The 12445-nt window shown below is 33.2% G+C and overlaps 1 protein-coding gene across 1 annotated transcript; it reads left to right on the forward strand.

Annotated features, from left to right (window-relative positions):
• Window positions 1-5094: 5094 nt before the first annotated feature.
• Window positions 5095-7219, forward strand: LOC119836635 (la-related protein 6). Its single transcript, XM_038362017.1, has one exon. It carries the CDS (start codon window positions 5198-5200, stop codon window positions 6410-6412), a length of 1215 nt encoding a protein of 404 aa, XP_038217945.1. The 5' UTR covers window positions 5095-5197; the 3' UTR covers window positions 6413-7219.
• The last annotated feature ends 5226 nt before the right edge of the window (window positions 7220-12445 follow it).

A 12445-nucleotide genomic window follows, 5' to 3' on the forward strand; every position in this document is an offset into this window, starting at 1 on the left:
GTATTATTGCATAAATGTTGACATTGGTCTTTCATCATAATAAATTTCGAGCAATCTATCAGTGTAGTCGATTTCAGCGAAACCGGTTCAGTATTTTTTGCGCGTTTGTTCAAACAATATCATCACAACCAAACAAACATTAGCTACTGAATTTAAAAATAATATCCGTTCTTATTAGCCTGTGCAGTACACCAAAGGTACCAAAACCAATCACGCTATAATTAATTCTAATTATTTATCAAACATACAGTGAGTCGTTCCGTTTTCAGTATTTTGCAACGATGTCCGGCTGCTTAGATCTTATTATTTCCCAACTGTGACCTAGATTTCTATTACATTTTGTTCTGAAAAAAACCTAGCGCCAATAAAGTTCAATGTCGCTGATGACCTGCGATTGCACTTTTATTTGACAATTTTGTGAGAAATAACGTGTTTATATATTTTTTACATGATCTAGGTCAGAAACGAAGAAGAAACCTGATGTATATCGTGATAATATACTTTATTTCAAAGGTCGTACACGGTTTATTTAGTTAGTATATATTTTTTTAAGAACCCGCTTATTTACAGAATTTATAACTACAAAACATTGATATTTTTATGCAAGGATAAGAAAAATGTTTATTTAGCTTGTTTGAACGCACTAATCTCGGGAACTACTGGTCCGACTTGAAAATTATTTCATTGTTAGATAGCCCGTTTATTGAGGAAGGTTATAGGCTATATATGTACTACGGGCGAAGCCGGGGCACACCGCTAGTTAATAATAAGTGATAACTCAACTTAGTGAACACACCATTTTTATTCGTTAGATTTATATATCAAAGTCATTGTTTAAAAAGTATAGGTTATTTAGTACTGTGGTAAAGGTATGTGTCTGAACGCTTTTGAACCAAATTAAAAAATATAATTATGATAAGACCCCTCTACGTTGACCATATATCAAATAAACACATACACTAAATAAGTAAAATGAAGAATATAATTTAACATACAAAATGACATTAGAGCATATATTTTTGTGTACTAAAAGGTGGCCTTTTTGATGAAAAGTAATCTTCTCCAGCGCCCCTCCAATTTATGGAACTTAACAAATGTTTGTGCGCTTTCTGTAAATTATTATCATATTTTTGACGGATAAGGGCACGTTTTAGGATTTGATGTGGTTCCTGAGATTGCGTTATCACAAATATAAATTAAATGGAATAACAAAAATACACTTGTAAGTAAATAATCTTGCTCCGACTATTAATTTCCGTAATACAAGATTTGACCTCTGACCATATTTGCGAAAAGGTTAATGAATTACTGTATTCAAAGCGGTATTGCCTTATACGATATTTTAAGGTTTCCTTCGAAACATTTATAAATACCTTAGTAGCGTTTTAGCTAAAATATGAACAAATATTTGAAATATTTAAAGGCTTATGACTGAATCTGCGCCAGGCGTTCGTTCGGTGCGTTTCAGCGTTTACTTTGTCATAACTTTTATCATTGTATATTTTTCGATTCAGATAAACATATAAAACTCCACAATTAATTATTTATAAGATGTAGATGCATTTCATATCTGATTCTGATTGTTTAATCACTTGTCCTATGTTCTGTCTATTGTGATTTTTTAAACCAACGACCAAAAAACGAAAGAATCACTTCGACTAGATGTAATTTTTGTTTTTGATTCGACAACCCCATGAGTTTTCAACTGATTGACGTGATTCATTTAGTATTTCTTAGGAAATAAGAATTTGGAGTGTTACTTCTCCTCTTCTCTAGGGACATCGGTGACCATTTTGTAGCAAAGGATTATGTCCCAATGGAGATTAAAATAATACGTTGGTTGTTCGCATCCTAGCAGGTCAAGAGGGGTCAGTTACCAAATCATATAATTATATAAAACACTCGTATTAAAGTATCCAGTACATAATCCGATGAAACTGTATTACTACGGTTGCGCAACGTGGGGTGAGTGGTCGCATAATCCCTCCCATTCGGCGAGGCTTCGCATTCTAGCTCAGGATACTGTACACCGGATCCGAGTAACTGAATACTGTGAATGTTTCATTGATCGATTTTCTCGGGCCGTATATTGAATACGATGGTGAAAGCATTACCTCACTTGGTATGTAATACTTCATAAGTATATATTTCATAGATAGTGTGCTTTCGATTGGACTATGATACAATGATGTGTAATAATATTATAATATTACAAGCCTCTACACTAGTAATAGTGTTATATTATCTGTGCCTCTAGTATTGTAAAATAAAATAAAAAAGTAGATCTTAGTCTGTGCTTGCTAAAGGAGGTCCGTTTGGCCAAAAAATGGGCACGATTTTCTGGGTAATTATTATTCTTGATTCGATCTCGGACAATATCAGCTTATATCAGACACGGAAAAATGGTCGTACGAATAATATAAAGCTGAAGAGTTTGTTTGAACGCGTTTCTCTCAGAAACAACTGGAGCGATTCTAATTTTCTCACCGTTGGATTTGTACGTAATCCCTGAGATATAATTATAGGCTGTATATGTAGGACAGGCGAAGCTGGACTGCGTATTCACGTATTTACTATGATAATTTTATATAAGAACAACTCTAGTGTAGATTTTATAGGGCTGCTTTTTCTATTATTACTTTAACAATATATATTATAATTTACTTGAAATCAGGCGACCATTCTGCGTGTCCAATACGATAAAAGAACATAATCCCACCCCACGTGCGTTTCCACGCATATTTTAAATAAAAACAATTATAAATTCCACTCAAATGACGTCGATACTTGCGTATGGCTTCTCTACTATAAGGTTGAAAAATTTAACCCAGTTGAAAGCAGCCTAGACATGACTATAAGACAATTAGAGAAGGCAATTTAGGTCTAACTATTGTCCTAGTTTTTTTTAATGCTTGAATAATATGTACATGAAAAAAAAATGTGGTTTTATGAAGATTTTTATACCCACAGATGGCGTACTGACGCCATCTGTAGGTATATTTATTTATACTGATAAATGTCTAATAATTATGTCATATTAATTACATATTTTCATTGTAAATAAGATTCATACAAGACGAGCTTGTATTATTATGTATTGATAGAAAACAAATAAAAAACCAAATCTTTTATACAAAAAAGGTCATAATAATTACTTCATTTTTCTTTATATCATAAGGCTTGCAGGTTATTAGTCTAATTAGCGACCGTAATCGTAAAAATTAAAATTTAACTGAGATGTCAATTACGATTGACACCAATGTCAATCAATAAATCAACTTCACGATCTGTATAATAATTGATTACAGCTATAAACAATAAGGTATATTTAATGTATACATTAATTATTAAAAATGTTTGTTTCATTGAACAAATAAAAAATTATGTAGAAGTAATAATGCTAAATAATTTCGAATGCATGGTTTTATCAGTGTTTACTTAGAATATTGTGTAATTCTTTAAATAAATCGTACATTTGATAAGAAATAAGAATTTACATAAAACGTATACACTTATTCCACACATATTTGCTATTTAATAGTCCTACTTGCTATATGCAGAGTGTTTATATTTTGTAATACTTATTGAATCTTACTTTAAAGTACCTTTAAAACATAAATGGACTGAAATGAACGAAGTAGCTACTTATTGCTCATAGTAAAAAATCATTCATGGAACAAGATATAGCTTTTTGCAATAGAATTTCTCATAGTATTAAACAGTTTATTATTGCTAAATTTAAAATCTACCTTGCGTTAATTCGAAGAGCTTGCTATGGCTTTAATGAATATAATATGAAATATAAAAATCCATGGAAAATTTGCCAGTAAAAAGCACAGGACAGTTATTTGGCATCATTATTGTTATAATAATATGCCGAATTAAATTAATAGCCGAATATAAAGTAATATTAGGATGATTTCAAAAAAAGGAACTGCAGTTCTTGCCGGCTATTCTTTGTAAAGTAACTGTTTTCCGGTCCAGAGAATGCAATGCAAATGGTTATAAATATTAATATGACGATGATTCAAAAGTTCTTTTAGGGACTGAGTACGCTGTAATATATTTTGTCCTTTACCCAACGTTTGTATACTAGTTTAAAGTTGCTGTTGTTAATTTTATCTCTGTTTTATAGTTTTGTAAGTGTGCAATAAAGAATAAATAAATGACTACTTTACTTTTACATATATCGATAGCGTTTTAAAGACAAGTCCAGATACTAAGTAAATCGTTTTAAAGTGATTTCCCGTGGTTGATTTATACTCATTTAGAGATTAAAGTTTACAACGACGCGTCGAATAAATCAATACTTGTAATCAGGTTTTGAAAAGGTACAAAAAATCTTCAATCGTCCAAAAAATTGGCAATAAAGTGAACAATACACCTGGATATTTTTGCTATGATCTCATAGCTCGTGAACTGAGCTGTCTATTACTCTATAGTCTATTTAAAATTCCACCATATCTCGCTGTTCTAAACGTTTGGGGTTTCATTATAGCATAAATTACTGATGTAACTAGCTGTACTATATAATTATCCTGAAAATCAGTATCATACGCACATAAAGACAAATGTTTTAAAAAATTAAAAAGTTGTCAACAGAGAGCGGAGGATTGTGAAAAAATATAAAAATACATCGGATGTGACGAAATGGTTACCGGGCAATAATTAATGCAAATTGATTAAATGACAAAACGTGAAACAATTTAAGGATAAATAACCGTATTATAAAACTGTACATTTTTTAGTATTGCAATAGAAAATTACCGATACTATTTAAACATCTTGATGAGTTACGTTTTTGGTTAACGATAACACGTTTAGAATCAAGTTCTCATTAAATATCTCTTCGCAATTGCACGATATTCGTGCACATATTCGGCTAATGATCTCAATTCGCGTGTTTATGTTTATAAATATTAGAATCTCAGGTGCGTGAGACCTCGGTTATTCAACAAAACAAACTCTGGCGGCATCGAACGCGATCCAAATCGCCAACACATGTTAAGTAATTAATGCACGCGTCGCGTAGTCTGCAATGTCATCTCACTTCTGGTTTCCGTGCGCCTTTTACCGTACATCCCTCCGATATTATAAAAGAGGCGACACCGCGCCGCGCGCCCGCAGTCCGATACGCGCTATCGAGTGAGTCACACGCTCCTCTAATGCAATAGTGGTACTTCCACGCGCTACAGAGATGGAGGGAACACCTCCTAGCCAGGGCGTGCCTGAGCCCGACGAAGGCATCGCTACCGACCGCCGTCCATCCACTGATGAAAATGCTGATCTTTCAGACTCCGCTTCAGAAGCCGGCTCCGGCGGCGGCAAAGATTCTGGCTGTGAAGTTGCTCCCGACACACAGGAACCCCCTTACACACCACCCGATGAAGAACTAGCTAACCGTATTGCCTCCCAAGTGGAATTTTATTTTTCGGATGCCAATATTACTAAGGATGCTTTCTTGTTAAAGCATGTGCGGCGGAACAAGGAAGGATACGTATCCCTAAAGTTGATATCGAGCTTCAAACGCGTCAAACATCTAACAAAGGATTGGCGAGTGGTTGCTGAAGCATTAAAGAAGTCAACAAAATTGGAAATAAATGAAGCCGGAACGAAATTACGCCGGATTGATCCTCTGCCGGCATATGATGAAACTACTCCGTCTAGGACTGTAGTAGCTGTCAGAATGCCCATAGATCGTCCCACAGTCGAAAACGTGTCAAGGTTATTTGCAAGTTGTGGTGAAATTGCATTAGTTAGAGTCTTGCGTCCCGGAAACCCAGTGCCAGCTGATGTTCGACAGTTCCTGAACAAGAATCCCAGTCTCGTGAATTGTGTGTGTGCTTTGGTGGAGTTCACCGAGTCTGAAGCGGCTAGAGGTGCTCTTAAACTTCAGAGCTCGGAAGAAGACGGTATGAAAGTTTATGAATTGAATGGAGTTCCGCGGGAACCGAAGAGAAAAACCCCGGTGCGTCGCCCGGCGCCCCGGCGTCATGAATGTGAATATTCTTCTTGCTGCAGCGGCTCGGAACCTGAATTTGAATATAGATACGCTGCACCGTTTTATAGAAGGAATTCTAGCGGATTTTTCACGCCGCGTTCCCCAGAAATTCAAACTTGGGTGCCTCGCCGGCAATCAACATGTAGCCACAGTTCTGATTCAGGAGTATCTTTGTTCTGTGGTTCGAGACGTGCGTCTCAGGCTAGCACTGGCAGTGCGAGCAGCGCTGAAGGGTGGTTAGCTCGAAGATTATCAGGGTGCTCGCTGTCGGGAACGGAATGTGGTGGTAGGAGGCTATCCTGTACTCCACGCTTTGAGCCGCGCACTCCAGTAGTTCCAGACGGTACGAGAGGATTCCACGCCGCCACTCGCCAACGTAGAATCTCGGATCTCGCGTTATACTCGCGCTAGAAAGCGCCCGCCAACCGTGACACCTTTCTAATCACGATGGATAACTACCTTTCACGTTTTGCCCACTAGGCTCAACAGGAAGTTATTCTCATTCGCGTGTTAGTTTTAAGTATAATATAAATGTATTTGTGAAGAGTTACCTACGTCGTTGTTCGACGATTGTGATCGAAGCTCATGTATATTTAAGATTAATTATAATTTTTAATTTATTAGTATTTATTACCGCGTATTTATTGCGGATAGGACGCGCGCTGTGGACGAGTTTTTCATCCATGTATGTCAGAGTTGTGAGCACAAAACCAAATAAACAAAGTCGACATCCAAGAGATGGTAGGCTCTATTGGGAATGTAAGATGCAGGGAAATAGACCGGCGCAGCATTTCGTAAACTATTGCGAGTAATGAATGCGTATTTACATAATACGTTGTAAAGATAAAATGTTGTGCCGTCTGAATTCGGTTTATTGGTGGCCACAAAGCGCATTGAACAACCGTCCATTAAAATAAGTCATTATTTAAGTCAGTCGCGCCATCATGATACTTTCATTTAATATTTTTTGTAATGTTATAAGTTTTGTTGTGATTTTATATGTAGTTATGTAATGGTAAGGGAAAGTTGTAACATTCGATACGAATTGCGAGTGAACGTAACGGACGTTATACTTTCTGCTATTTACGCTTTTTTATTTATTATCTTTTTTTGAGGAGGGTTTTTTTTATGTAAATTGGCTTTAGCACAATTTGATTTCTGGTGCTTCTTGCGTGCAGCCTCCTCTCAACTATTGTAAAATAAATAAGTTTTTTGAGAGTTGTTTTTTTATTGACCTTGCTATTGGAAAGCTGGCTCTTTCGACCCACGTTCGCCTTGACTGATCTCGATGACAAAATTTCTTGACAGATTTAATTGAGGAGTGGTCATAAGTCATGTTGCACTTTTCATTGATAAAACATAAAATTTCCTGTGCATTAAAAGAGTTCCATTATTTATATAGTAAGCAAATTGAAAATATATTTGTAAGGTTAATTGGGACATTAATGTGTTTGCAATATTCATTTCAGATTATTTACGGCAGTATTTACTGAAAGAAACAATATAAATAAAAAAAAAACAAAACAATTTTTACTATGCAAAAAAAAAAATAGTTAAGTACATTTTTATTGTAATTCAATAATAACTACATCACGTAAAGGTTTCATTATAGGTATATTAAATAGTATATTTTAGAAGGCGTATACATCATTCTTATTATTGATTAATATTTTACAACCTGTTAGGTATGAAGTGTACAATTACGCTAATTTTATATACAAATTATGCGATATAAATATTGGAACACACGTTAAACATAATATTAATTTATAATTTATTATGAGTCAATAAATTTATAATTATGAATATCGAGTAACTTTTACGACTGCTATTTTCTATTATATATTTATTGAATAAATATTGTATTTAGAATATTATAGCATACCTTCAATTCAGAAATAGATACCCATTCATAAACACTGCTTTTTTATCGCCGCGCTCACTTTTTAGAAATAATTTTTTTTTTTCACCAATTATGGTCTATATTACGAACAAAGATGTTTTGTAAGATTATCCAGCAATTATATTACAGAAATAATTAATTTAACAATCATCGGAATGAATATTTATGCGTTTAAAATTATTTGTAATTAATCTTTACTTCTTTTATGCCACTATCTGATTACTAAATTGTATTTAAAATTAATTCAAATAATTTTGCATATAGAGCATGGTTATATACTATCTATTACTTGTTTTTTCATCAAATAAACTATAAATAATATAGTTTGTATATGTATGTCTTGAAAAGTTAAAGTATCATACTTTTAATTCTTACATCGAACAATTCAGTCTTGCTTTAGTGAAAGCGTGGCAGATACACAATGTTGCGATTTTCAATGCTTATAAATTAAACTTTATAAATTACTAACGAATCAAAGGTATTGCATAGTGTTTGTTAACTTCAATAGTTTTTTGATGCTTCAACCGTGTAAATAATGCATAAATATGAATCAAAATAGTAACTAAAAATGTTTAATAGTCGCCGATGATTTGATTGTCTCTGAATTATATTGCCCGTACCGGTAAATATGATGTATTTTGAAGATTCAAACTTTTACTTGTAAGAAGACCATTTGAATGATTATGAATGTTGGAAACATACATTACATGGTTCCTAAGATAGAAATCCTGTTTTATGCCCGATCGTTTTTTATATAGAAACCAAAACGCAATTAGTCATATTTATCAGTGGCATAATTGCTGATAACAACTGACAACTGTTATCAAAGTGAATTTATGGGCTTCGTTATAGATTTTTATTTGCTAATATATTCGTGAGCTAGGGGACCTTGACATGATACTGTTTGATTAACTGCAGGTCATTAAGTGTACTTCAGGGTCTGTCACGAATTACCACTCGATTTTTTGGATACGAGTTGGTACTTAGAAGGTAGAGGTATGTAGTCGATACAATTGTCACATAGATAACTGTAAATAACACTGGACTTGACGAAGATCCTGTATTGGGTAAAGTCATAAACAAAAAGAAATAAATTAAGAAAAAGAAGATAACTGTTAAACGCTTCCTGTGGTATGACGATTCAAAGGCGCTTCTATGAAAGGTCTGAATGAATAAATAAATGTTTGAGATTGAGTTTGAGTTTAATTAACCCCTTGGACCTCGATCAGCTCAATTCTACTAATATTATAATTGCGACAGTTTGTAAGGATGTGTGTCTGTTTGTTGCTCTTTCACGCAAAAACTACAGAACCGATTGCAATGAAATTTGTTACGTAGATAGCTGGACAACTGGAATAACATAAAGGCTGATATTCCTACGGGATACCGACTTACGCGGGTGAAACCGCGGGGCGCAGCTAGTACGACATATATTTAATATGGAAGTCGACACGCTTCGAGACGAATTGGTTCAGATCGCACCGGGCAAGGTACGTACCACACCTCCACAGACCGTGAAAAAGGAGCATGCTTCTGTATTTTGTTCGGTGAGTGGAGGAGCCCGAGGTCCTTCCGTCTAATTTTTAGTTTTATATCATTGAAATGCTTTAAAATGAGAAATTTTGAAAGAATAGAAAAAATTTGCTACGGTTAGGCAAAAAATGCGGGTTCGAATCTCGCCTCGTGATCAATTTTTTTCTATCCTTTCAAAATTTCTCGTCCTTCGGTCTTTTTCCGTATCCTTCCCATTTCTTTCCTTCATGTCAATACTTTCTAAATTCCTTTCCAATTTAAAGTCATCGTCCTCTCTTTATCCCTTGCCCTTTTAAAGAGTGCAACGTTATTGCAGACGCAAATATTCACCTGCATAAAATATTACTTGATCAACGAATTAGTATAATATTAACTTTCTTTTAAAATATTATTATTTATTATTATAGAATACATGATAAATTAACACAGTAGCTAAAATAGCTTTCTAAATATAATATGTTTGCACGCAAAAAGACGAAGTATTGATAAATATTAAAGAGATACTCGTATATGTCTTGTTCGTGAAATAGAATAATTTAAGTAAATCCAATAAACAAAAGCAGCAAATGCTAGCAACTAGCCGTTAACAATTTCAAATAAATAATACAGATTATATGAAAGTTTTAAATCGCGAGGCACATTGAGCAGATAAAAGACAAATGAATGAATGAATAAATTAATATCATTTAGAACGATCAAATTATATGTTTTATTATTCTGTAATATTTACTATATACTTACCTGTACAAAATTACATAAAAGTACAAAATTATTAAGTTTTGCTCGCGGATTCGCACGCGTTAAATTCGGAATAAAACCTCTTTCCCCCTTTTTCTATTATATGAACCATCCTCTTGAATCTCTCTATCAATTAAAAATAATCCCATCGAAATATGTAGCGTAATAAATACACATAGACGGCGGACAGCGACTTTGTTTTATACTATGTAGTGATTAGTATTGGCACAGATTAGTAAATAGTTACAACGTTTGGATTTAGGTATCTATTATATTCTTTATTTACATCCAATTCTTAGTAAATTATGATTCTTTACATCTATATTCAAAACAATTTCTTTCTTCTGAATAAATCCATGAACACTGTGGGAACTGCATTGAAAGTAGGCGAATTATACAAAATAATAATAGCTGTGTATTTTCGCGTGACTGTAGCCTAGATAAAACGGTTTATTTTTAGTTTAAGAAAGACGACATTTTAGAAGTTTGTTTGAGCACTTTCTATGAAGCAAGTTTAGCTTCAACTGAAATATGTCTCAATAACTTTTGTATGACGTCATAGGCACAGTAATTAATACGTAATTTACAAAAAAAGCATGCTTATCGACGTTCGTTTAAAAGACACAGTGATGCTACCGATCTAAAATATATCAGTAGGCAAATAAAACCGAAATTTTAAATAACTTGCGAATTGTTGTTTTGGTTAGAAAAAATAAATAATCGCGTATAAAAAATCGGTTTTTCATAGGTCATACAACTCTGTTATGCCATACAAATTGTATTATTTTAATTAATTACTGCTATTCGATAAACTAACGACACGTATCGTTTCTGGTTTTGTATTTACTGAGCCGTGTCAAATTATTTAATCAACATTTTTGGAGTTACGTAAAATTTCATGTGTTATTTTCCTCACGAAGTGAATGCACTTAATTACAATAGAGCAGTTTGAATGAGTTTTGCCACAATTCAAATGCTTCTTTTTTTAGCAAACGTGTGGATTTCGTAGGCCTGATATTGCAACTAATGAGCTGATTTAGACTCTTAAAACTGTTTTAAAAGCCAGTTAACCTGCACTGCTTCGATTTACATACAGAGAAAATTGATATGGCCGTATGAATTTGCAAAAAAAGTTGATCGATCTTTATATAAAATATCATAATAAAAGGGTATAGTTACGCTTACATAAGCTTCACTTTACAAGCAACAACACTAATATTTGTAATTCTGTTCCTTGTTTACACTTTGTTAATTGTATTATATTTATATTAACGCTTAAAATCCATTCAAAATAGATAACACGGTAAAAATCAAACTTATGTTTTTATTATTTGATTATTTACAAAAAATGTTAAAAACAGATTAAATCACTCATCCAATAAATACTAAAAGGGTCGAAATACAACGGCTAATGGAGAAGTGTTCTTATTTGTAAACAACCTTTTTATTAAGGAAGCTGTATTACCTACTGATGATTACTACATTATTATAATATAAGATTGCCTTGAAAAGTATTGTTTTTTGTAAATTTTCGAATGAATGGAAACTCCTGTATTTTATTAGTTTTTGTCTCGCTGATTACACGACCAGTTTTTACGAACGTTATTTGAATAATTATCTCAATTTATACGAGATTTATTCATTCTATGTAATCTTTTAGATCATTTATGTGATGGTCTGATGTAAATTTTATAATTATAATATTTCCTGTAAAGAGTAACCATTAATAGTAAAAAAGCGTTCTTCTTGGTACGTATTACATTTTCGAAAACTTTTTTACACGAGCATTCTTAAATCGGATATTTTCTCCTCATATTATACAATTTGACTTTTAACTACATCGTAGGTTATCATTGTTATACTTATAATATTCTTAATGGTTTAACCTCGCCAAAAAAGAAGGAGGTTCTCAAATTGACCTGGAATTTTGCAACCGTATAGTTTTAATCTTTTTCTGTTTTATAGGAAATTGTTCTCATATTATCTCCCTCCCCGCTGGGTTGGTTGGTGACATCTTTTTTCTTGCTTTTCTTTTACCACGGTATGTAATAATGATCAATCCATCATATTGTGTAATTTAACGTGTTTGTTTATGTCTTTTTTAATTTTTCACGTTGCTCGTTCAAAATGTAACTCCTCATTAGTAAACAAAATTGAAATTTTCTTTGCTTTTTTAATTAACCAGATTACTGAAACAAACTGTTTCAACAGTTCTGCTTTATTGTTATTCTTAATATTTTATACTAAAACTAGCACTATAGTGTTTTCAA

The sequence above is a fragment of the Zerene cesonia genome, chromosome 25, assembly GCF_012273895.1.
Source record: "Zerene cesonia ecotype Mississippi chromosome 25, Zerene_cesonia_1.1, whole genome shotgun sequence".
Classification (NCBI taxonomy): Eukaryota; Metazoa; Arthropoda; class Insecta; order Lepidoptera; family Pieridae; genus Zerene; species Zerene cesonia.

Coding starts and splice junctions, on each gene's coding strand:
- LOC119836635 (XM_038362017.1), top strand. CDS start 5,198: ATGGAGGGAACACCTCCTAGCCAGGGCGTGCCTGAGCCCGACGAAGGC.